The sequence below is a fragment of the Typopeltis vanoorti genome, chromosome 5, assembly GCF_054136105.1.
Source record: "Typopeltis vanoorti isolate ZY-2024b chromosome 5, IOZ_Tvanoo_1.0, whole genome shotgun sequence".
Classification (NCBI taxonomy): Eukaryota; Metazoa; Arthropoda; class Arachnida; order Uropygi; family Thelyphonidae; genus Typopeltis; species Typopeltis vanoorti.
The window spans coordinates 100,240,794-100,264,816 of record NC_143553.1 but is presented as its reverse complement, the minus strand read 5'-3'; the positions used below and the strand labels follow the sequence as shown (position 1 = coordinate 100,264,816).

The window sequence follows — 24,023 nt, the reverse complement described above, 5'->3', positions numbered from 1 at the left end:
CCTAGCTAGGGTTAATGACAAAATAAGCTAAGAATTACTCAGAATCAAGGGATCCAATGCACATAGATGTAAATAATTAAATAAAGGCATTACGTGTGGTCCACAATTAATACCATCTCTCGTGCCTCAGTGAATATATGCTGGTTGGTTTGGGAATTTCAAGTGCACCCTCATAATTTGTTCAGATTATAGCTGCCAAACCATTTGTTGCTGGAAAATTGGTGATGTACCTATACTATGTTGTCATCGATTACAATAATAAATATGAGATATTAAAATTTGACTTACTTGTATTAGAGGGCTAACATATTTCTTCATAAGTATAAAAATCTGAAAATTTCTTAAAAGCTTGGGTTGTTCAAGACAGAGGAAGAGTTAAATAAAGGTTCCTTTTTAAGACTAGGTAATTAACTAGGGGAGATGCCAGAAATAACCTGTAAAATAGGAAAGGAATAATCTGCATTCATGAAGAACATTAAGGAATGGGAAATAAAAAATAAATAATAGTAATAGATGAAAACAACTAAGGAATAAAAATCATTCAGGAATAAAAGCCAATAAGAATCCATTTATCCATTTGCCCATGTAGTGGCAATGGAACACTGAATTTTAAATTGATGTATTATATCCTTTTTATCTTTCATGCATCATGATAAATTAAAATTATTATGCTACTTGAGATAACAGATCTTTTCAATATAATCATTGTGGTAGAATTTTGTTATTTGAAGGGTAAAGCTTTATAATTCTTTACTTAAATACTTAATTCCATTATTTATTTTAGCTGGCTTGGCATCCAGAAAAAGAAAACTTATTAGCCTTTGGGACTGATGAAGGAAAAGTTGGAATTTTTGATGTTTTATCTAACAAGTAAATAATTCATCTTTTATTATTATTATTTTATTTATTATAAACCAGTAAAATAATTATTTATAACCTGAAGATATCACAAATTAAATTTAATGAATAAAGCAATGAACTGATAGCAGATACATGTAGTTTTAGGAACTGGGAACTTTAAGGAAAAAAGTTACACATTTCTATGGTAACCTACATATCTATCTTTGTGGTGTATAAGCCCAAGATCCATCTTTTCCAGTTAGCCCTTTCTTTGGTAACTAATTCTCTCTCCAGCTTTTCTGTCTAGCCATCTTTCTTTCTTTTACTCTCATTTTTTGCCTTCTTAGCTTAGGCTTTCCTCTTTATCTTTTCAGAATTCATATCAAAACTACCCTTGAAATTTCTCCTTTGTCTATTCTTACATGGGCAATACACTTCTATCTAACCATTTTATTTCATAGCTATACTTTTTTCTTTCCTTGGTCTTTTTTTACATTTTTACAAAAATATTTTTAATATTCTACACAAATACTCTGTTGAAAACCGTTATTTGGCTTTCTATTTCATTGTCAATTTCCATGTCTCTCCATATATTATAAATTAAAGATATCAAGAAATTATATACTTTGTTCATTCCTTTATTCAAGTGTTAAGCAAACAAGTTTGCACCTGAACTGTTTTCAGGTGCTGTATTTCAGGTATATGGGTAAACTCTTATGTAGAAGCTTATGACTTCACATCACTTGCCTTAGTATCCCATAATGCAAAGCACATATCCTTACAGGGTATGTATAATGCTATGTTATGGGAAGAGTCACTACCCAGACCAGTTTCTACCTTTATTGTGGTCTCATCAGTGGGAGCCAGACCCAGAGGTGAAACCAATGTTGAAGTAATGCAGAAGTCTCTCCATATGATAACCTTGTTTTCACATCGCTCTTGAAGATTTTGGTTTTATTATGTTATAAGGTTGATTTCCATTATTCACTTTTCTGAAAGCAGTATTTTCTTTTGTCAATCTGTGATTAATATCAATTAGCTTTGAATTATGTAAAATTATTAACTTCTTTTGTTGTCCTTTTTGTCAGTTGTAATTTCTTTCTGTAATTTGATATTCAGTTTTAAGAAATTTTGTGTTGTTCATAATTAAATCCAGTTGTCTCAGCTGTCTTATACAGTACTTTTGATGAAGTTAAAACTATGTTACCTGCATAGTCTAGATCTTCCAAATGTGTTGTGAGATTCTATTTTATTCCTCTCCTTATACTTGTAACCCTCATAATCTAATCAGTGACTATATCAAAATTCAGTCTAGACATTATTCAACACTGTTTCACATGTACTTATTTCAGACCATTCCAGTGTTGTTTTTTATGCAGTAACAGCTTTTCCTTTATACATTTCTTTTATTATTCTCACATATAACTAATTTCATAGCTTTAATAATTATCTATAATATAACTCCTTCAAAAGCTCTGGCAAAATCTACATAATTTAAAGGATGTTCTAAACTCCATACTGTTCAGCTATATTTTTAAAATAGAAATATGATGTATAGTAGTTCCACTCTGTTTCATCAAAATTTTGATAAATGGTATCGCTAGTAGGTAGTTCCTCTTCAATTTCCACATTTTGTGAAATCTCATTCCTTTATAATTATGGTTATCAATGCTTCTTTTCATTCTCCACCACTTGATTAAAGATCACCTCAAGTTTATCAGAATCAGTTTTTTTAGTGTCCAATGACAGTATAACAATAGATATACTGTCATTGTTGCATGCCATTGTTCTTCATCTTCTTGGTTGATTCTTGCTGTAGTAAACTCATAAGATATTATGAATAGTTTGCTATAGTGATTTTTTTATTATTTTTTATTTAAATAATTGCAATGTGTCTGTAGGTGTTTGAGACTTTTTGGTATTTGTTGTAGTGAATGAACTTGTAATGGTGTGTGCTATAGTGAGAGTTGATTGTACATTATTTCATTTTATGATATTGGTTCTAATATAATATTTAACTCCATAACTTATAGTGTATCCTTTCATTATTGTATGTATTGTATCAAGTATATTATTTACTGCATTTGGAATCTTATTAAAGTAAATTTCTTAAATATTTTTGAGACTTAGTATTTTCAAACACTGTTTTAATTTTACCCAGAGAGTCTCTTGCAAGCTCATTGTATAAATTTTCCTGTTTCCTTTTTTATCTTGTCTTCCTGGTTTCCTTCTTTTCTGCTCTTTAGTTTTCTCATTCTCCAAAATTTGAAATCATTCTTTTATCATAACAGAAAATTTTTTCTTCATTTCTTTCATTTTCATCTTAGACATGTCATATCTTATTCCTCCTGGGTCTGGGTTGTGGCCCTTCCCCTAATGCATAACATTAGACATATCCGCAAGGAGATGTTTTGCATTATGGGAGATACTGAGATAGGAGTGTTGGTAGCTTGCTCCACCTTTGCAAGGAGTGCCCTGGTGTTGTACCACCTTACCCCAGTTCTGAAGATACTTTCAGGTGCAAACTTTGTTTGCTCACACTTGGATAAAGGATTAAACTAAATTTATTATACTCTAACCAAGTGAAAAATAAACTTTCAACTTATTCCTCTTGTTTTAATTTTTAGTTTTCTTATCTTTAATTTTTTTAGAAAATTGTTTATCCAACACATCTTAGTTTATGTTTAGCTTTCACTAAGCACTCAGATCCTACTTCAGTCACCTTGACTCATCTTGACATGTAAAGGTGAAACTACTCTTGCTATGTTATGATGTGATCAATCTAGCTTTTGATATCTATAATATGTTCTGTTTATCCGAGGGAATGCTGTTTTCAGGCATCTTCGAAAGGCACACTCCAATAAATGGTGACAAGTATCTTATACAGGTATCCTTACACAGGCCATATGTACAGCTACTCTGATAATCAAAGATTTTGTTACTAGTTTCCTCTCAGTAGTTTTCTTTCAAATTGGCCTTTTATATGTTACCCCCCCCCCACTCCCCCTTCTGTAATTACGTTTGGCTGTTAAATTTCTCTTTTATGGCACTCTAGATTATCACTTCATTTGCATCGTGGTATTCTTTAGTCTTTTCCTGAGAATTTTGCTTTAAAACGTTCTACTAATTTTTATAATATATTCTGTTTAAATGACCAAGACCAATATAGGTTAATTCTGGTTGCTCATTCATGAATAATAATAATGTCAAACTTTCTTTCTAATATATATATATATATATTTAAAGAAGAGTGAAGAGATTTCTTCTTCCATTAAAGAAATCTCTGTTTTATTTTAAAAGAAGTCTCTTATGTATTTATCTCCAGTTGTTGATGAACACTTAGTTTCTAATTTGGGTCTTTCAAATCTGTATATTAAAGTTGATTTTGTCATTATTTTATATACTTTTAAGTTTGTTTTTTTTTGGAAGGGGGGGGGGGTTGATTTTTCTATTATTGCATATGTATTTATTCACATAGCACTGTGTATTATCAGTCTTGATTATTCTTTCTTTCTATATTTGATTATGCCAAAGTAGCTAAAATGTTTAACTTGTTATGTAAATGTGAATTTTGCTATTGAAAAAATATAATTTAAATGAAAGTTAGTTTCTGCCTATTTGCATAGCTTTGGTTGTTTATTTCTGATTTTTATACCATCTTTTTTAGTAATTTTATTAAAAACACTATTCCAGCTATATTGTACTGGGTGGTCATAAAGTCAAAATTTAAAACCTGCACTGGTTTTAAATTTTTAATAACTAAAGATACAGTACAAGCAATGGAACTATTTAGTAAAAATTATATGAAAGTTCAAGTTTTAAAGTTTTATTCTTAATGCAGTTTTTAATCATCACACTTCAACATGGCCATCATCGTTGTTGATACATCTTTCAAGCTAATTGAAACTCCATGAATACATTGCCTAACTGATGCATCGATAAACTTGCATTGCATTTGTTATTCTGACTTTCAGTTCATCCAAAGAATGAAGTTAGATCAGGCAAACACGGTGGCCAAGCAATTGAGCTGCCTCTACCAATCCTTTTGTTCAGGAAGGCATTATGTAAAAACTGTTGCACATGACAATGCATATGCATAATGACAAGGTGTTCGATCTGGCTGGAATTTGTGGATGAAAAAATTCTGCAAAATGGCAAGATAACTTTCTCCATTAACCACTGATTCTTCAAATAAGAAAAGGCCTATAATGTGAAACTGTAATATGAGAAATTCATAAAATAGAAAACATAAATACAAAAAAGAAAAATCAGAGTTACATGGATGAAATTATTACATTAAATTTTTTTTTATTTTTTTTATTAAAAAACTTATCCTTAAGAACTCTAGTAAAGTCACATAGGTGACTTATGAACTAGAGTTCATAAGGACAAGTTGATAGCTTATTTAAGAGGAGATGGGGAAATGATGTACATTTTTACCTCCCTATGGTGCACCCTGGGGTGTTGGGAATCCTATCCATTATTGGACCTGGACCCAACACCACTAACAGAGCTCTGGCGAACACTTCAGAACCCTGGTCAGGAGATATATATATGCGACCACAGCAAAGATGCCACTACAATAACAGAAACGGCCCCTGAGTCCTGCACGGCCCACACTCACCTTTCTACAGCAGCGGTAAGGCACCGAGTGACACCGGGGATGCTAAGAATCTCGCAGATGAAAACAAGCCGCCTCTTAAATCTATGAAAATGGCAATCGGTATCCTCAATACTCGAACTTTGCCAAGAGACTACAGATTAGATTTATTAATCAAAGAACTAACCAATATCGAATTGGATATCCTGCTAGTGAATGAAACCAAAAGATTGAAAGAACTGACAGCAAGATGGTACAGTGTACCATCTTGCTGTCAGTTCAGTACAGAGCATCCTCAAACAATGGCAAACAAGGCGGAGTGGGCTTCCTTGTTAAATCTAAACTCATCAAGTCAGTCCTTTCTTGTAACATCGTATCTGAAAGAATAGGTGTACTTGTAATTGGAATAGAGAACAATATAACAAAATTAATATCCTGCTATGCTCCAACATCTGTAGCTGATAATCAAGAAATAGAAAATTTTTACATGAATCTTGAACAGGCATTAATTTACAAGTCAAAATACACATTCATTGGTGGTGACTTTAATGCCAAAATAGGATGTGGAAAAGAAAACGAAAAGTTTATAGGACCATATGGCCTGGGAGAAAGAAATAGAAGAGGAGAGAGAGATTAGCTGAATTTGCTGCAGCTGAACAACTCTTTATCATGAACACTTTTTTTCAACAAACACCCAGGAAGAAGATAGACTTGGCAATCACCGAACGAAAACACAAAAAATGAAATTGACTACATTTTAACAGACTGTAAAAGGCTGGTACAAAATGTTGGTACAATAGGCAAACACATACTTCAACATAGATTCTGACCACAGACTCTTCAGAGCCATTATAAGAATAGACCACAAAAAAGAACAACATATCAGGGCAACATCAAACCACAAAAGACAACCCAAACAAATAGACTACCACAAGTTCGGGAAGTACATGGAAGAGACCGAATGGACTATTATGAACTGTTACATAAATGATGACTATATTGACTTTATTAATAAATTCAACGAGTGCAAGAAAAAATCAGAAATTCCTCTGGAACAGTAGAAAAAAGAACAACTCTGACCTCAAACCATAGAATTATGAAAAAGAGAAAAGAACTGAAGAAAATTTTCTAGAATACAAAATTATCTTTAAGTTACTAAGGAAAAGAATTCCAGAAGACTACAAAGCTTTCAGGGTACAAAAACCAAGAGAAGCAGTGCAGGAAAAAACCAGCATGAAAAAAAAAATAGAGAAAGACTTAAATTTTAACCAGTCAATTCCATCTGCTTTACAGGATCAAAATGGAGAAAAACATACTAATAGAAAAAAAGATAGAAGAAATTGTGCAGAATTTTTATAATGATCTCTATGCAATTAGATGCCAAGTTTCAGAACCTATCATTCCAAAACCAAGCAGTATACCAGATGTACTTCCAGAAGAAATAGAACATGCACTTAAGAAAATGAGTAAAAGTAAAGCCTCAAGACTTGATCATGTTAAGGCTGAAGAAATCCAACAAGTGGACCAATTGTTTTCAAAGTGTTGGCTGCCAGATTCACGTGGTACTTCAAAGAAAGAAAGAAAGATTCCAGAGGAATGAAAGACCTCAAAAACCATACTTCTATTCAAAAAAGGGAACAAGAAAGACAAAAAAACTATCATCCAATCTGTCTACTCTCTCACATATATAAAATCATGAATAGAGTAATACTGAACAGAATCCAAAAACTCTCGAAGACAACTCCAGTAGAGCGCAGGCAGGATTCAGAAGAGACTTTTCCACAATAGATCATATCTAGCTCATTTCACAACTAACAGAAAAATGTAGCAAATACCGAATCCCTCTATGTTTCCTCTTTATTGATTTTAAAAAAACCTTTTGATACCATAACACAATGCAGTCATCAGTGCCTTACTGGAAATAAATGTGGACCCTACTTACATCCACATGATAAACGAAATTAACAAAAATCAGACCACACAAATAACCCTATTTGATCAACCTATAAATATAGATATAAAGAGAGGGGTCTGCCAAGGTGATGTGATCTCCCCAAATCTATTTACCAGCACTTTAGAAATCATTCTGAAAAAAATAGACCTAAATGGAGGAATAAGCATAGATGGTGAGAAACTACAAATCCTTATGTTTGCTGATGATTTAGTACTGATATCCCACAACCTAAAAGACCTAGTAGAAATAGGTGAAAAAATATACACAAACAGCAGTAAGATAGGCTTAGAAATGAATCTAGAAAAAACAAAATGGATCAAAAACATCTACAAAAGTGACAGTCACCTATGTATTGATAACATCCCTATAGAACAAGTTGACTCTTACAATTACTTAGGACAAACAATAAAAATGAATAACGATTTATCTGAAGAACTAGCAAAAAGAAAGAAAGCTGCATGGCTATCATTCAACAGACTAAAAGAAACACTTACTGATCCAAATCTTGTCATCTCTGTGAAGGCAAAACTATTTAATAGACATTCTTCCATCACTCACATAATGGATCAGAAACATGGAACACAACAAGAAAAGAAGAGGAGACTCTCAGAATAACTCGCCGTGCAATAGAATGCAGGATTTGTAACATCAGCAAAATGGGACATGTTAGAAACACAGAACTAAGAAAGAGATCAGGCATAAAAGATGTGGTAACTGCAGTATATGAAAGCAAGATGAGATGGGCAGGCCACATAGCCAGAATCAGGGATAACAGATGGACATATAGAATACTCAACTAGCAACCAAGAATAAAGAGAAAACCAGGAAGACCACCTACAAAATGGGAAGATCCACTAGTGAAATCTATGGGTATAACATGGAAGAGAGAGACTCAAGATCGAGATCGATGAAGGCATCTTTGTGACCTGCACTCATGGAGAAATCCTGAGTGAAACACAGGTCCATCAAGGTAATCTACTGTCTTCCATCTTATATATAAATTACACATTGTTCTGTGTTAGTTCTGTTTATGCTGCATAGGTTTAGCATTATGAATGTTATTTCTCCATCCTTATCATAAATCTTCTTCTTCTGCAGCTTCTCCCACTTAAGTGGGGTCACTGTTTGTTATGAGTCTCATCCACACCTTCCTGTCTTGGGCTGTCACCACGTCCAAGTTCTTCATATTCAAGTCCTCTTCTACCAGCTCCCTCCATCTCTTCTTTGGCCGCCCACGCTTCCGCTTTCCTTGCACATCCATCTGCATGACCCTTCTTCCCACATATTCGTCCTCCCTCCTCATCACATGACCAAACCATCTCAACCTTGCCTCCTGTATTTTCGCTCCGAAGTTCGTAACTTTCACTGTTCCCCTGACATAGTCATTTCTCAGATGATCCTTTCTGGTCACACCGCACATCCACCTAAGCATTCTCATCTCTGCTACTTCCATCCTGCTAATGTTATTTTTCCTCAGGGCCACAGTTTCTATAGCATATGTCATAGCTGGCCTCACTACTGTCCTATAAATTTTGCCTTTCAGATTGATCGGCACCCTCTTATCGCATAACACTCCAGCCATCTCCCTCCAGTTCCTCCAACCTGCTTGTATCCTGCATCCCACTTCCTTCTCAGCTTCTCCATCTTCTTCCACTGTTGAACCTAAGTATCTAAAGTCTCTCACCTTCCTGATGACATTTCCTTCCAGCTCCAGATCTGTCTCCTGGCCACCGCCCACCCTGCAACACATATACTCTGTCTTACTTCTGCTCAGTCTCATACCTCTCTCTTCCAGTACTTTTCTCCATCTTTCCAGTTTAGTTTCCGCTTCTTCTCTTGAATCTACACACAGCAAGATGTCATCTGCATACAACATTGTCCAAGGTGCATCTTCTCTCACCTCCTCTGTTACCACCTCCATCACAATATTAAACAGAAACGGACTTAATGCTGACCCTTGATGCAAGCCAACTGTTACTTGAAAACTTTCTGTCTGTCCCAAACAGGTCCGACCACTTGTCTTCACATTTCTGTACATTTCCCGCACCAACCTGACATATTTCTCCGGCACCTTCTTCTCCCTCAGACACCTCCAGACTTCTTGCCTTGGCACTCTATCGTATGCTTTCTCCAGATCAATAAATACCAGATGTAGCTTCCTTTGTTTCTCTCGATATTTTTCCATCATCTGTCGTAATCCAAAGATAGCATCTGTTGTTGATCTACCAGGCATGAAGCCAAATTGTTCCTTTGCAATCTCCACCTCCTCCCTCAATCTACCATCAAGAACACTTTCTAGGATCTTCATTGTGTGGGACATCAACTTTATTCCTCTGTAATTTTTACAGTCTTGTGCATCCCCTTTACCCTTGTAGATGGGAACAAGAGTACTCTCCCTCCATTCCTCGGGTATATTTTCCTGTTGGCAAACTTTCATGAACAGGTTCCACAGTCAATTCCCTCTTCCCCCAGTGCCTTCCATGCCTCCACTGGAATTCTATCGGGGCCCACCGATTTTCCATTCTTCATCCTCTTCATGGCCTCCGTCACTTCCATTCTACTGATGTTCTGCACCATCCCCTCAGAAGGCTGCCCATCTCCTCTGTGAGTCCTTGCATTTTCCTCATTCAAAAGTCCCTCAAAGTATATTTTCCATCTGTTTCTTATGTCCACATCCCTCCATAATACTCTTCCTTCAGCATCTTTGATCTGCCTCACATGTAAGATGTCCTTAGCTGCTTTATTTCTACATTTCGCTAGTTGGTAAATTTTTCTCTGTCCTTCCTTTGTTTCTAATTGATCATACAGATCTTGATATGCCATGGCCTTCGCCTGTGCCACAACTCTCTTGGCTTCTTGCTTTCTCTCTTTGTACACCTCTCTGTCCTCTTCCACTCTTGACTCATCCCACTTCTGCTTTGCCTTCCTCTTAGCTGTCACTGCCACTTGTACATCATTATTCCACCACCAACCCTTCTTCTGCTCTCTAATCTTTCCAGATGTCTCACCAAGCACCTCGATTGCACAGCTCAGGATTACTTTTGAATTATGTTTCCACCAATCTTGTACACTTTCCAGTCCATCCGAAATCCTCTCTAACACTCTCCTCTTTTAAGCGAAACCACTTAATTTTCTTCATCCCATGGCAACCAGAAGTTCTTATCTTCAATCTTATTTAAAATATGCGCACAGCAGTCGGTGTTGTTGTGCTACTTGATCTGTTGGAATTACTTTACAATTTGTCACAACCTTAAGATGTTTTCTTCTAGTCAAAATGTAGTCAATTTGTGAGCTGTTGTTACCACTTCTAAATGTTATCAAATGTTCTTCCCTCTTGAAGAAAAACGAGTTCACAATTGCCGGATCAAATGCTACTGCAAAGTTCACAACCCTCTCTCCTTCCTGGTTCATCATTCCCACTCCGTGGCCACCATGCACCCTTTCAAAGTCTCTATTCTGTCTTCCTATGTGCCCATTCAAGTCTCCTCCGACAATCACCATCTCATTTTCTTCCAATTCCCTCATTTCTTCATCTAACACGTTCCAGAACTCAACTTTTTCCTCTGCTGTACAACCAACTTGCAGGGCATATACACATAATACGACCACCCGCTCTCTCCAAGACCCAATTCCATTCGCATGATCCCGTCGTTCCTTCTACCCACGTCCAGTATTTCACCCTTCATTCTGCCATACACTACAATTCCTACGCCATTTCTTCCCTCGTTATTCGCTCCAGAGTAGAACAATTTATATCCATCTCCCAGTTCCTTTGCCTTTCCCCCTTTCCACCTTGTCTCCTACACACATAAAATGTCCAACTTCCTCTTCCTCATCATGTCTGCCACCTCTCTTCCCCTTCCAGTCATGCTTCCAACATTCAGTGTTCCCACTCGCAACATCCTCTTTACCTGCTGGGCTCGCTTCTTTAACTGCACCCGCCCTTGATGCGGTAGCCCTCGTCCACTTCTCACAGCTCTAGGGCGATGTGGCTGCCCGTCGCTTAAGGGGTATGCCCTAGCCCTTATATCATTTGCTCTTCGACTCATAATCATAGTTTGAGTTGGCACTGAAGTTTTCTGACCGGACGCCCTCCCTGACATCAACCCTCGCATTTATCCGGGCTTGGGACCGGCACCTATTGAGGCTAGCTTGCCTCCTTCGGTGGCTGCATAAAACGAAATGACTTAGCAAGATAGGAAAGACTCACCCCTAGCCCTCGAATACTCTAATAGCATCAGGGGGAAGGAGCAAGGAGAGGAGAAAGAAGCAAAGAAAGAAGAAGAGGGACCAGTCTACAGAATAATATAACAGATATATATTACATGAAGTAAGGCATGGTCCAGCATCAGGTACCTCGGGTTTGCCATGCCCATACTCACTAAAGTGAGCCCTTGAGTGTTTTCAGATTCAGTGTTTTTTTTTTTTTTTTTTTACCCTTAGCATTTTTCAAACATTTTCATAGTAAGTAGAAACACTATTCAGGTATCTACAACTATGTCAATCTCTCACTTTTCCATCAAATAACTGGAACCTCACTTAACTGACTTTTGAATTGACAAGCACACTTGACATCTAGAACACTGAATCTAACCATATATTCCTATTCTAAACCAGGTATTTTAATTTTCTAATTTGGGTATCGATCTAAGGAACCATAACTGATTTAATGAGCCATTTGCGGTTTCACCTTGCTTAGGCATGTACTTAGACATGCATGGCTTAATCTTTGAGACAAGCATATTGCTGGGAGTGGGTAATTTGCGCGCTTGCTGCCATCCTTGGATGTGGTAGCCGTTTCTCAGGCTCCCTCTCCGGAATCAAACCCTGATTCCCCGTTACGACCATGGTAGGCGCATAACCTACCATCGACAGTTGATAAGGCAGACACTTGAAAGATGCGTCGCCGGTACGAGACCGTGCGTTCTGCTCAAAGTTATGCAGAGTCACCATTAGTTTCGGACCGAAGCCCGATTGGTCTTGGTCTAATAAAAGCGCTCATCCCTGAAGGTTGGGGCTCTGCTGCATGTATTAGCAGAATTTGGGTATCTGTGCATATACTGAACTGTTCAAATTCTGAAACCAGTTTCTCAATGCTACAGATAGTTGAATGATTGCTACACTTAAAAAAAGCAAGTGAGACATGAATAAGTTGAATAACTGTTAATTTAATATATAACACACTAAAATATTGCTTGGAATTTCATAGTTAATATTTTAAGGGTTCTTGTCCACTAGAAATGCAGTAGTACAGTCACTGCTACCACTTCTTCTTATAATGATAATATCAGTTATTGAACACATAAATTCATGTTGTGCTGTGTTGATTGTCTTCCTTATTTGTAGCAACCTTGGTTGTTAACACAGAGTGCTTTTAATATATCTGTATTTTCCTGTTGCTCTCCATATGATTAAGTTGGTGTGCATTCCATTGCTGGGGAAAAAAAAAACACACTTTCAATTTGAAAGTTTTACCTCTTTAGTAGTTTCATGCTTTAACATTTGATTGAATGAACCTCTGTTATTGCATTTGATGGAAGGGTGGACTTTAATAAAGGATTACAGAGCTGTGTGTGGTCTGACCTTTTTTATTTTCATTGTTGTAAATGTATTGAGATATTTCCATTTGATTCTGTATACTTGAAAGGAATTTCAAGTATACAGAATTAAAAACTTCCAACCAAATCCCTTAGCAGTGCTATCTGAAAGAAAATTGATGAAAGAACAATTGATCAGAAAATTTAGATTCCAACAAAATATAAATAAAGTGAAAAAGCAAATTAAAGAAATACAAGAAAATAAATTTAAGGTTGCATTATTACAAGAAGTCAGTATGAGAATACTCTACCAAAATAGACTAAAAGAGCAATTCCAAAAAATGTTATCAATAATGAAGATGTAGGTTCTCATTGGAAAAATTCAAAATGAACAATAAACTAGTAGTATATGGAGCACCGGGACAGAAAAAATGAGAAAATATAAAACAAGATGGACTGCCTGGTATATTGAAGAAATAAAAGCACTATCTTCTTCTTATTATTGTGCTATCTTCTATCGAAGGTCAGCGACCATCTTGGCAAACAAACTGCGCTCTTGTGCTAATCTGAGCAGTTGTACACTGCTCTTTCCTGTCCACGTCTTGATGTTGTCAAACCATGATATTCTTTTTCTTCCTCTAGTTCCTTTGCCACCAATTCTTCCTATCAAAATAGTTTGTAGAAGTTGGTATTTGCTGTTTCTCATGATGTGGCCAAGATATGATGTTTTTCGTTTCTTGATTATTTGTACAAGATGTTTAGCTTTGCCAATGGATTTTGAGACATCTTCTTGGTAATTTTTTCTGTCCATGATATCTTTAGCATTCTCCTGTATAGCCACATCTCAAAGGCTTTGATTTTCTTGATGGTTGTCGCCTTTAATGTCCATGCTTCAACTCCATAGAGCAGAATAGACCACACGTAGCATTTCAGCATTCGGCATCTGACTTCCATGTTTAGGTCTTTATTGCAGAATAGTGTTCTCATTTTCATGAAGGACTGCCATGCAACTTCAATCCTTGTCTTTATATCTATTTCTGGATCCCACCGTTCATTAAGCCAGCAACCAAGATATTTATATCTTGACACTTGATCAATATTTTTCCCATTGAGTGTCAGTTTCATTGATGAGGCTGGATGTTTGCTGATGATCGTGTATTTTGTCTTGTTGATGTTTATATTTATTCCCATTCTTTGGCTTTCTATGTATACTCTGTCAATGAGTTTTTGGAGATCCATAACATTATCTGCAATTAGCACAGTGTCATCTGCATATCGAAGGTTGTTAACAATCTTTCCATTTATTGTGATTCCCTCTGAACATTCTTACAATGCTTTTTTAAAGATTACCTCTGCATATATGTTGAACAGGAGTGGTGAGAGCACACATCCTTGTCTCACTCCTCTTTTGATGTTAATATCACTGGTGGTAATGTTGTCTAATTGAACGGTAGCTGACTGATTCCAATACAGATTTGTTATTAGTCTTATGTCTTGTTCGTCTAGCCTTATTTGTTGAAGGATTCTATTAAGTTAGTGTGTCTGATTTTGTCGAATGCTTTTTCAAAATCTGTGAAACACATAAAGACAGATTTCTGTTTTTCTATGCATTTTTGTATCAATATCTGGGTACAGAAAAGGGCCTCTCTAGTACCAAAACCATTCTGAAAGCCGATTTGTGTTTCACTTAGAGTTTCTTCACTTTTTCTATAAATACGATTCTGAATTACTTTCAAAAATATTTTTAATGTTTGGCTCATTAGACTAATAAGTCGGAAGTCACCACAGGAATTTGCTTTGGGTTTCTTTGGGACAGTGATAAATGTAGATTTCAGCCAATCTGATGGAAATTCATCACTTTCATATATTTTATTAAATAGTTTTTCAAGAAGTTTGACGTTATCTGGTTCTATTAATTTTAAAAATTCTGTTTGCACACCATCTGGTCCACTGGCTTTTCCTGTTTTACTTGTTCGTATAGCATTCTCTATTTCGCATTTCATGATTGCTGGTCCTTGAATGTTATCTTTTATATTTATAGGCTTCTGTCTAGTATCATTGAAAAGTTCTGTTACATATTTTATCCAAATCTGTGCTTTATTCTCTTCTTCTAGAACTATTTTTCCATTTTCGTCTCTTAGAGACACTATTTGCTTTTTCCTCAGTTTTTCAGAAATTTCGTTGATTTTCTTATATAGATTGAAATTATCATGTTTCTTCTGAAGCAGTTCAATTTCAGTACATAAATTTTTCATCCAATTTTCCTTGGCTTCTTTTATTTTTTTCTTGATGATGTTATGTGTTTCTGTATACCTGGCAAGGTCTTTGTTTTTGTACATTCTTCTTGTATCAATAAGAGAAAGAATCTCATCTGTCATCCATTCCTGTTGTTTTATATTATTCACATAACCTACTTCTTCAATACTTGTTGTTACGATGGCATTCTTTAAGCTATTCCAAAAAGATTCCACACTTTTATTTTCTTCTATGTTAATCTGTTGTAATCGCAGGTTAAGCTGTGTCTTGGCACTTTTATTTGTGTTCGGGTCTTTCAGTTTTTCTACATCAATTTTCTTTTTCTTCTTTTGTGATTTTTAGCTGATTTTAATCTAAGACGTACTTCTGCAACTATGGGATTGTGGTCTGATGAGATATCTGCTCCAGGATAAGTCTTTGCACTCTTTATACTACTGTGAAATCTTTTATTTATCAGTATATAATCAATTTGATTTCTGACAATGTTATGTTGGTTATGTTGAGGCGATTTCCAAGTGTACAGTCTTCTAGGTGGAAGTTTAAACCAGGTATTTGCTATTGTTAGATCTTCTTCCTGACAGAACTGGACTAGGCGATCTCCTCTGTCGTTTCTGGTGCCTAAGCCATGTTCGCCAACAATTCTCCATCACCCCCTCTTCCCACTTTTGCATTGAAGTCACCCATCACTATGTTTATATCATGTTTCTTTGTTAGGTTTTTAATCTCTTTTAGGTGTTCATAAAACTCTTCAACATCATCTTCACTTTTGTCAGCTGTGGGTGCATAAGCTTGGATGATATTTATGTTAATGGGGTTTCCCTTAAGTTGTAACAACATTATCCTTTCAGAAAATGGAATCCAATTTATTACTGATTTATTGATTTCTTCATCTACTATCACAACTACACCATGTCGATGTTTGTTCTCATCATTCCCAGAGTACTACATTGTCGTATTATCTTGTTGACACTTTCCAGATCCTGGCCATCTTGTCTCACAGATTCCCAAAATCCGGATGCCCAGCCTCTTCATTTCTCTTGTGGCATTTCTTAATTTGCCAGCTTCATACAGAGTTCTGACATTCCAAGTTGCAATTTTAAAAGTGGACACCATTTTGAGCACTATCAGAAACCAAAAAAACTACATTTAATAAACATTTACATTATAAAACTAGTATAGCCAAATATGAAAAATATTAAAAAAAAAGAAATGAAATAAATAACAAATCAGAACAGATTTCAGGATGTCCTGATAGATGTCCTGATTTCAGATGTCAGGATGTCCTGACAGATTGTAAACAACTGGAATATGATTTTTATGGAACACAAAAACAAGCATGGCCAAATGATCTAAAATCAAAGAAAAGCAGTCGTGAATACATAAATATACCAATCATAGAAAGAGAACAATGGGAAAACTACTTTACCAACTTATATGAAGGTGAAGAAGAAATAATGTCATAAATACCACAGTCAGAAAATAGAGATGAAATTGAAATAAATGATAATTCAATAGAATCGGTCATCTCAAAATTGCAAAATAGGAAATTATAAATAACATCAGTTCCATATAATGAAATGATAAAATATGGGCATGAAGAAATAATGAAAAATTTAATTCAACATATCTTCAAGGAAAGACAGATTCCCAATCAATGGAGAATGCATATTACAATACCATTTAAAAAGGGAACAAAATCTGATTCCCAAAACTATTAAGCAGTAAATTTACAGTGCACCATTCTAAAAATATGTACAAGAATTATCAAAGAAGAATAAGAATCAAGATTAAATTATGATGATGATTAACAAGAATTCCATAAGGAAAGATCATCATGTACTATATTTGCTATAAAGAAAATAACAGAAAAAGCACTAGAATTTAACATACCAATATTTATCTGCTTCATTGACTTAGAGGAGGATTTTGACAGAATCAGATTACAGGATGTCCTGACAGAATCAGATTACAGGAGTTCCTGAAAGTACTAGCATTAAGAAAGATTCCACTGCAAATTATTGAAAAGATCAGACACACACACACACCAAAATGGATGTGTAATTAGATATCAGAACACAAATACAAAAAAAATCCCTATAAGGAAAGGGATCAGTCAAGGTGATTCTTTTAAATCCATGTTTATTTAACATAATCATGAATGAAATAATAACAGAATTTAAGAAGCAGAAATTAAATGGAATAAAAATTAAAAAATAAACTTTAAATTTGGTTGGATATGCAGGTGATATAGTATTACTTACAAAAATGAAGATCTCCAAAAGCAGTTATTTAAATTCCAAAAGAGAAATTAGAAACAATGGTAATTGCAAAACAACTAATCAGATGTAAATTAGAATTAAAGAAAAATACTGGAACAAGTAATGAAATTTAAATACCTAGGAATAACTGTGAACAGTGAAAGAAGTAAAAGAAGAATTGCTGAAGGTTAATAAAATATCAAGATGTCTAAACCCAACTATATGGAAATATAAAGATGTGACAAAATTAAGAATATATAAATCAGTAGTCCAACAAATATTGATGTATGCATGTGAAACATTGAATAGAACTGAGAGAAGACCACCACATAGCCTTTAAAGGAATGCGGAAAACCGGCCAGGGCTTCTGACCTAATGTCCAGTCCTCACCTTCTCGTGGTGCACCCTGTTAGGTATCTACCTGGATACTGAACAAACAAGGATGGGCTGGCAATTTGGGATTTAGCCGACCAAATTGTATACTTATTGGCTTAAACCAAAATTTCAAATGATGGTACAACATGACAGAATTTCATGCCGGCTGGGAAGTTGCCTGGGTAAACAAGGCCCCCGTTGTTTTCCCCAGGGAACCAGGGCAAACAGCGAAAAGTCAGCTACTGGAACAAATCTGAAAACACACCCCAACTCAATATCACCAGATGTTGTTTATTGTTTTAACTGTATAATAGAACACAGAAACTAAGTAAATAATTAATTTATTAACTTGATGCTGATATTTCGCTGGTGAAGATGCTGGTTATAACACCAGCGAAATATCAGCATCAAGTTAATAAATTAATTATTTACTTAGTTTCTGTGTTCTATTATACCGTTAAAACAATAAACAACATATTCGACGAACACATAAGTCTGTCTACACGTTCAATATCACCAGAGTTAAAGATTGGTACTATCAACATAAGAAGCCCCAATGGCAAAGAAATGGAGCTAGCTGAGGAATTAGATAAGTACCAGATCAACATAATAGGGGTGACTGAAACAAAAAAGACAAAAATTGGTGAGATCTTTCTGAGCAATAAACACAACGTTATATTCAGGCAATGTCACTCAAGGAAAAGGAGTAGCCATAGTATTCAACACTAAATACAAGGCTAATCTTCAATGGCTGGCAGTCTCAAGTAGAGTGATGTGGACAGATATCAGAATGGTGAACTTGACAATGGGACTTTTTTGTGTCTATGGTCCCACAGAAGGTTCTACTAAGGTAGAAGTGGAGGAATTTTTTGAGGATTTAGAGAAAGCAACTGACACAATGAAAAAGGAAAAGTTGGTCCTTGTTGGGGATCTAAATAGCAGAGTAGGAAATGATTGTGGGACATACAAAAATATTTTGGAAAAATTTGGAGAAAACAGCAAAGCAAATAATAATGGCAAATACCTGTTGGATTTCTGCTCAGGACATGAACTGGTTATTACTAACACCATGTTCCAACATAAAAATGTGCACAAATTCACATGGAGAAAAGAAGCAAGGAATAAGAGAGGTCTCATTGACTATGTTATTATTGATAGTGATGTTTTCTCACTGGTGCAGGACACCAGAATGTACAGAGGATTTAAAATTGGAAGTGATCACTATTTAGTCTTGAGTAGGATAAAATTGAATTTTATATTGAAAAGAATAACATGTAAGAAAGTTTTAAAGTGAATAAAAGTTGACCAGCTCTCAGATGTGAACTGTAGACTAAAATACACAAATATTATTCAAGAAAAAAGAAAGAGTGAGAGTAGGAACCAAACTTGGAGATTCAGTGGCACACCCTAAAGAAAACACTGATTGATTCAGCCAGTGAGGCATGGGGTGAGGTTGTTTGCAAGGATAGAAAAATCAGAACTCCATGGTGGACACAGAAAGTTAAAGAGGCAGTGAAGGAAAAGAAGAAAGCATATCAAAAGTTTCTGGCAAATAAGTCCACTTGTGCTCTTGGAGAATATAGAGACAAATGTAAAAAAGCTAAACACTGTTTAAAACTGACTAAACAAAAGTCATGGGAGGACTTTGGCAAGAACATAGAAAATAAATATCAAGAAGGTGGTGGCAAAATATTCTGGAGGTTGTTGTTGAAGAAGCTTAGAAATGGAGGAAAGAGTGCTGTAAAAGGACTTAGATATGATAAAGATGACATGAAAACGGGAGAAAAAGATATCCTTGAAGTATGGAGTAATTACTTCGAAAAATTGCTAAATGAAACAAGCAGTGATAAAAAAAAAAAAGCACTCAACAGGCATACAGTCAGGAATACATATCCATACTTGAAGTAGAAAAAGCTATCAAAGGCTTGAAATGTGGAAAGGCAGCAGAAGTAGATGATATTCAACCAGAAATGCTGAAGTATGGTGGTATATAAGTCTTACAGTGGCTGCACTGCATAGTTCAGAAGTCTTGGACAGAGGGATGAATTCCCGATGATTGGATTAGAGCTCCTCATAGTACCCATATATAAAAAGGGAAATAAAACTGATGTGAGAATTACAGAGGTATTTCCCTACTGAGTGTGCCTGGTAAGGTTTATGCAAGTATGCTGGAGAAACGGTTGAGAGGAATTGTGGAAAAAAAGCTTGGTGAAGAACAAGCTGGATTCAGGCCAGATAGAGGCTGTCAGGATCAAATCTTCACTTTATGACAAATAGTTGAAAAATCATGAGAATATAACAAAAAAATCTGTATTTAAGTTTTGTCGATTTAGAAAAGGCATATGATATGGTTCCAAGGGAGAAGCTATTCAATACGCTACGGTTAAATGGTGTCAATGGAGCATTATATCAAGCAATACTTAATCTTTATTTAAGTTGTAAGTCATCAGTTAGAATTGAAGGAAGTTAAATCTGGTGTGAGACAAGGATGTGCATTATCCCCTTTGTTATTCATTATCTATATGGATCACATTATGACGGAAAGTGGTATTTAACCTGATATCAAAATTGGAGATGTTAATGTCAGCTCTTTGCTTTATGGGTGATGTTATACTGCTAAATAAATCCACCACAAGTCTGCAAGATTCCCTGACTAAATTGAATAACTGTTGTAATAGATATGGTATGAAGGTCAGCATTAAAAAGACAAAGACAATGAAAATAGGCAGAATCATTGAAAATGTCAGCTTTGTTGTGAATGGAGACCCTGTGGAACAAGTGAAACATTTCAGCTACTTAGGCACGATTTTTACTGAAGATGGTAAATTAAATATAGAAATAGACAACAGAATCAACAAAGCTGGTATGGTAGGAAGTCAATTGAATAAATTCATATGGAATAAGAGAGAAATTAGTCGGAACACTAAATTAACTGTTATACAAGACGGTGTTCAAACCAGTTTTAACTTATGGAGCTGAGAGCTGGGTCAGAAGTAAAAAAACACTTGACCATAGACTAGAGACCGCATATGTGACAGTCCTGAGAAAGATTAGAGGCGTGAACAGGTGGCATCAATGGCAATATTATATTAAAAATGTGGATATTAGGAAAGAACTTGACATTGTCAGAGTCCAGGGATGTGTTAGCAGAGCTAATATCAGGTGGTATGGTCACTGTTAAATCTTGAATGAAAGGTTTAAATTGTCATAAAACATTTCATTCAGGATTTTACTAGGATACAAATGAGTTTTCCTTAAGAAGTTCTTGTATATAAGTATAAATGAAATTGTAAATAACGTATTAGTACTTTGATTTGTAAATTCCTCTCTTTTGCTATATTGTTAACTGTCCTATGTATAACCGTAAGGAATCGGATATTTGTGAGAATTATATTAGAACAGGAAAGGCTAGATCGAAGTTTACATTAAAATAATTGGTAAAGGACACAACCTGAAGCAGTCGCAATGCCCAAGGTGCACGCGAGACATCTATGTGGAGAAGATAGTACCGAGTGCAAGGGACTTAAGTGTCAAGCAGAATCAGTGACATAGGGAGAGCACAGAAACTTGGAGGTATAAGAAGCTTGGCGGGGTGGACTCGAGGCTCTTTTTTTCTCTTCATCTCCCTTTGGCTTTTGGGTACCGATAGAATTGGCACGAGTGGTCGGGAAGGACGATGGTCAGCGGTGGTTATGCGACAAGCAGCGGTCCAGTCCAGGCATATCTACAGTACAGCTAGACAGTCAGCGAGAATCGAAGGTTCATGTCGAATCATGAGGACCTGTCCAGGCAGAGCAGTCTTGCCCACATCGGAAAGAGGATGATTCGTGAACGTAGTCACTAGAGGGTCATATCCGAAGACAACAGGTCGTAGAATGAGGTAACAAGCTACGTATTCACAAAGGACTGATCGGAAGAAGATACCAGCACGAACCACATGGTTGGAAATGTAAAATCTTTCTAGTTCCATTGTATTCTGAACTAAGCTGAAGTGCAGAAAAGTGCTGATATATTATGTGATGGGACTTGATAATTAGCAACAGGACTCTAGTATACTTAACCTATCGATAAATTACTGTAACTCTAAAAGTGCATAGCAGTAGAGTTTGACATTGAATTGTTGAGGTATGCCATTGTCTGTTAGCCTTAGATGAATGAGATAATCGCTAGCTTAATTGTGTTGTAAGCAGAAGTAGGGCAACTTAATTTTGATATTGTCTCATAATGTGATGTATTGATTGTAGTTCTATTTTGTCTAGTTATTCATTGTTACGTGCAAGTGCAATTCAGTTTAGTTAAGAAAACTTTTGATATATGTATATCGATCTAAAGAATGAATAAACATTCATGTTTTCTTTACCTTATAAAGCTGCCTGATCTCTAAAATCAATGCACCACTCACTAAAATCAGAACTTGTACAAATTCAAGCACGGGAGATTGGCTATGACTGCATGTAGAATAAGTTTGTTAAGGATTTGTAATTGGAATTGCTGTTTGCTAGATTCTAGAATCATAAAACAATCTGTGTGTTAACTCCATGACAAGGAGATCTCTCTTGTATAGGAAATAAGATGGCATAGCATTATCAAACAAATTTTTCTTAATTCTGAAAGGGAGTTAATTCCAGATTTTGCATTCAAAGAGACTTGACTGTGGCCCGAGACAGACTCTTTGTATGCTGAGATTTGCACTCATAACCAATCGAAGGAGCAGCCACCGAAGGGATAGGATTTAGCTAAAGCAGATTATAGTAGCAAAGGGATCAAGGATAGATAAATTACTATATTTGCAGGTACATCTAACAATTTTCTTATGGAGTTGAGTAAGGATAAGAGAGGAATTCTAGCATACCATGAAACACTAAAATGTAGGAAAACAATCAATAATAGCAGAAAACTAACAGTCACTTAAACAGAATGGGCGAGGAAAGATTAGCAAAACAAGTGTTCTCTGCCAGGTTGGCAGGAAAACAACCCAGAAGAAGACCAAGATATAGGTGGATTGATACAGTACAAAGTGCCTTAGACGATAGAAATATAAGATCTGATAATGTTGGAATCTTGACAAGTAACAGGCTGATTTGGAGGAAAATTGTAGATAGAAAGTTAGTAATGATGTAAATTTTTCATATAGTACTATCATATCCTGTACGCCCCTTGAGGGTACATGGCAGGAATTTGATGATGATAATGATAATGATGAATAGTCACACAAATATAGTAAGTTAATTGAATGTGTAAAAGTTTTTACAAGAGTTTTTGTGGGCCTGGTTTGGCCAAGTGGTTATTGTATCCACTCTCTGGCCAGCAGGCTACAGATTTGAATTCCACCCTGGGTATGGATGTTTGTGATTATCTTTAAGTAAGTTAGAGATACGTTATAGTGCCCAGTGAAAGGCAATAATAATAGAAGAAATGAAGGAATAGCAATAGCATTCAATACCAAACTTGAAGATAAATCTCTTAATTGGAAGGCAGTTTCAAGTAGAATTATGTGGGCAGACTTCAAAATGGAGAAATGGACAGTGAAACGTATTTGTGCCTATGGTCTCACAGGAGTTCTCATAAGGAAGAGTGGAGCAATTTTATGAGACGTTAGAGCAGCTGACATAAAGAAAATGGATAAAGTGGTTCTTGTTGGAGATCTAAACAGCAGAGTATGAAGTGTATCTCACTTGTCATATAGAAACATTTTGAGAAAAGGGGAAGGTTAATAATAATAAGTATCTGCTAAATTTTCGCTCAGTATGTGGACTAGTCATTACAAAAAACATGATTCAACATAAAGCTGTGCACAAGGTCATATAGAGAGAAAACACAAAAAATAAGAAAAGCCTCATTTAGTATGTTATTATTGATAGTGATATTGTCACACTAGTTCAGGATACAAGGGCATACAGAGGACTTGAAATTGGAAGTGACTATTGCTTGGTGCTAAGCAGGATAAAAATGAATATTACATTGAAAAGAACAGTATGTAAGAAAGTTTTAAAAAGAATTAAAGTCAGCAGCTTTTTCAGGTAAACTGTAGATAGACTCAACTATACAAACAACATTGAAGAAAGAATGAAACAGCTTGAAAACAAGAACCAATCCTTGGAGTCTCAGTGGCAAACTCTGAAGAAAACATTGATTGACTCAGCTAGGGAGGCATGTGGCAAAGTTGTCTGTACAGATAAAAAAATTAAGAACACCATGGTGGA

General features: G+C 35.6%; 1 protein-coding gene across 1 annotated transcript in view; it reads left to right on the top strand.

The window, feature by feature from the left end:
* LOC150106689 (gem-associated protein 5-like) overlaps positions 1-24,023 on the top strand; it is a 560,402-nt gene that overhangs the window by 171,373 nt on the left and 365,006 nt on the right. Inside the window, exon 8 of the mRNA XM_090392643.1 lies at positions 785-870. Coding sequence (XP_090248769.1) covers positions 785-870 — 86 coding nt within the window. The remainder of the gene's footprint in view (positions 1-784; positions 871-24,023) is intronic.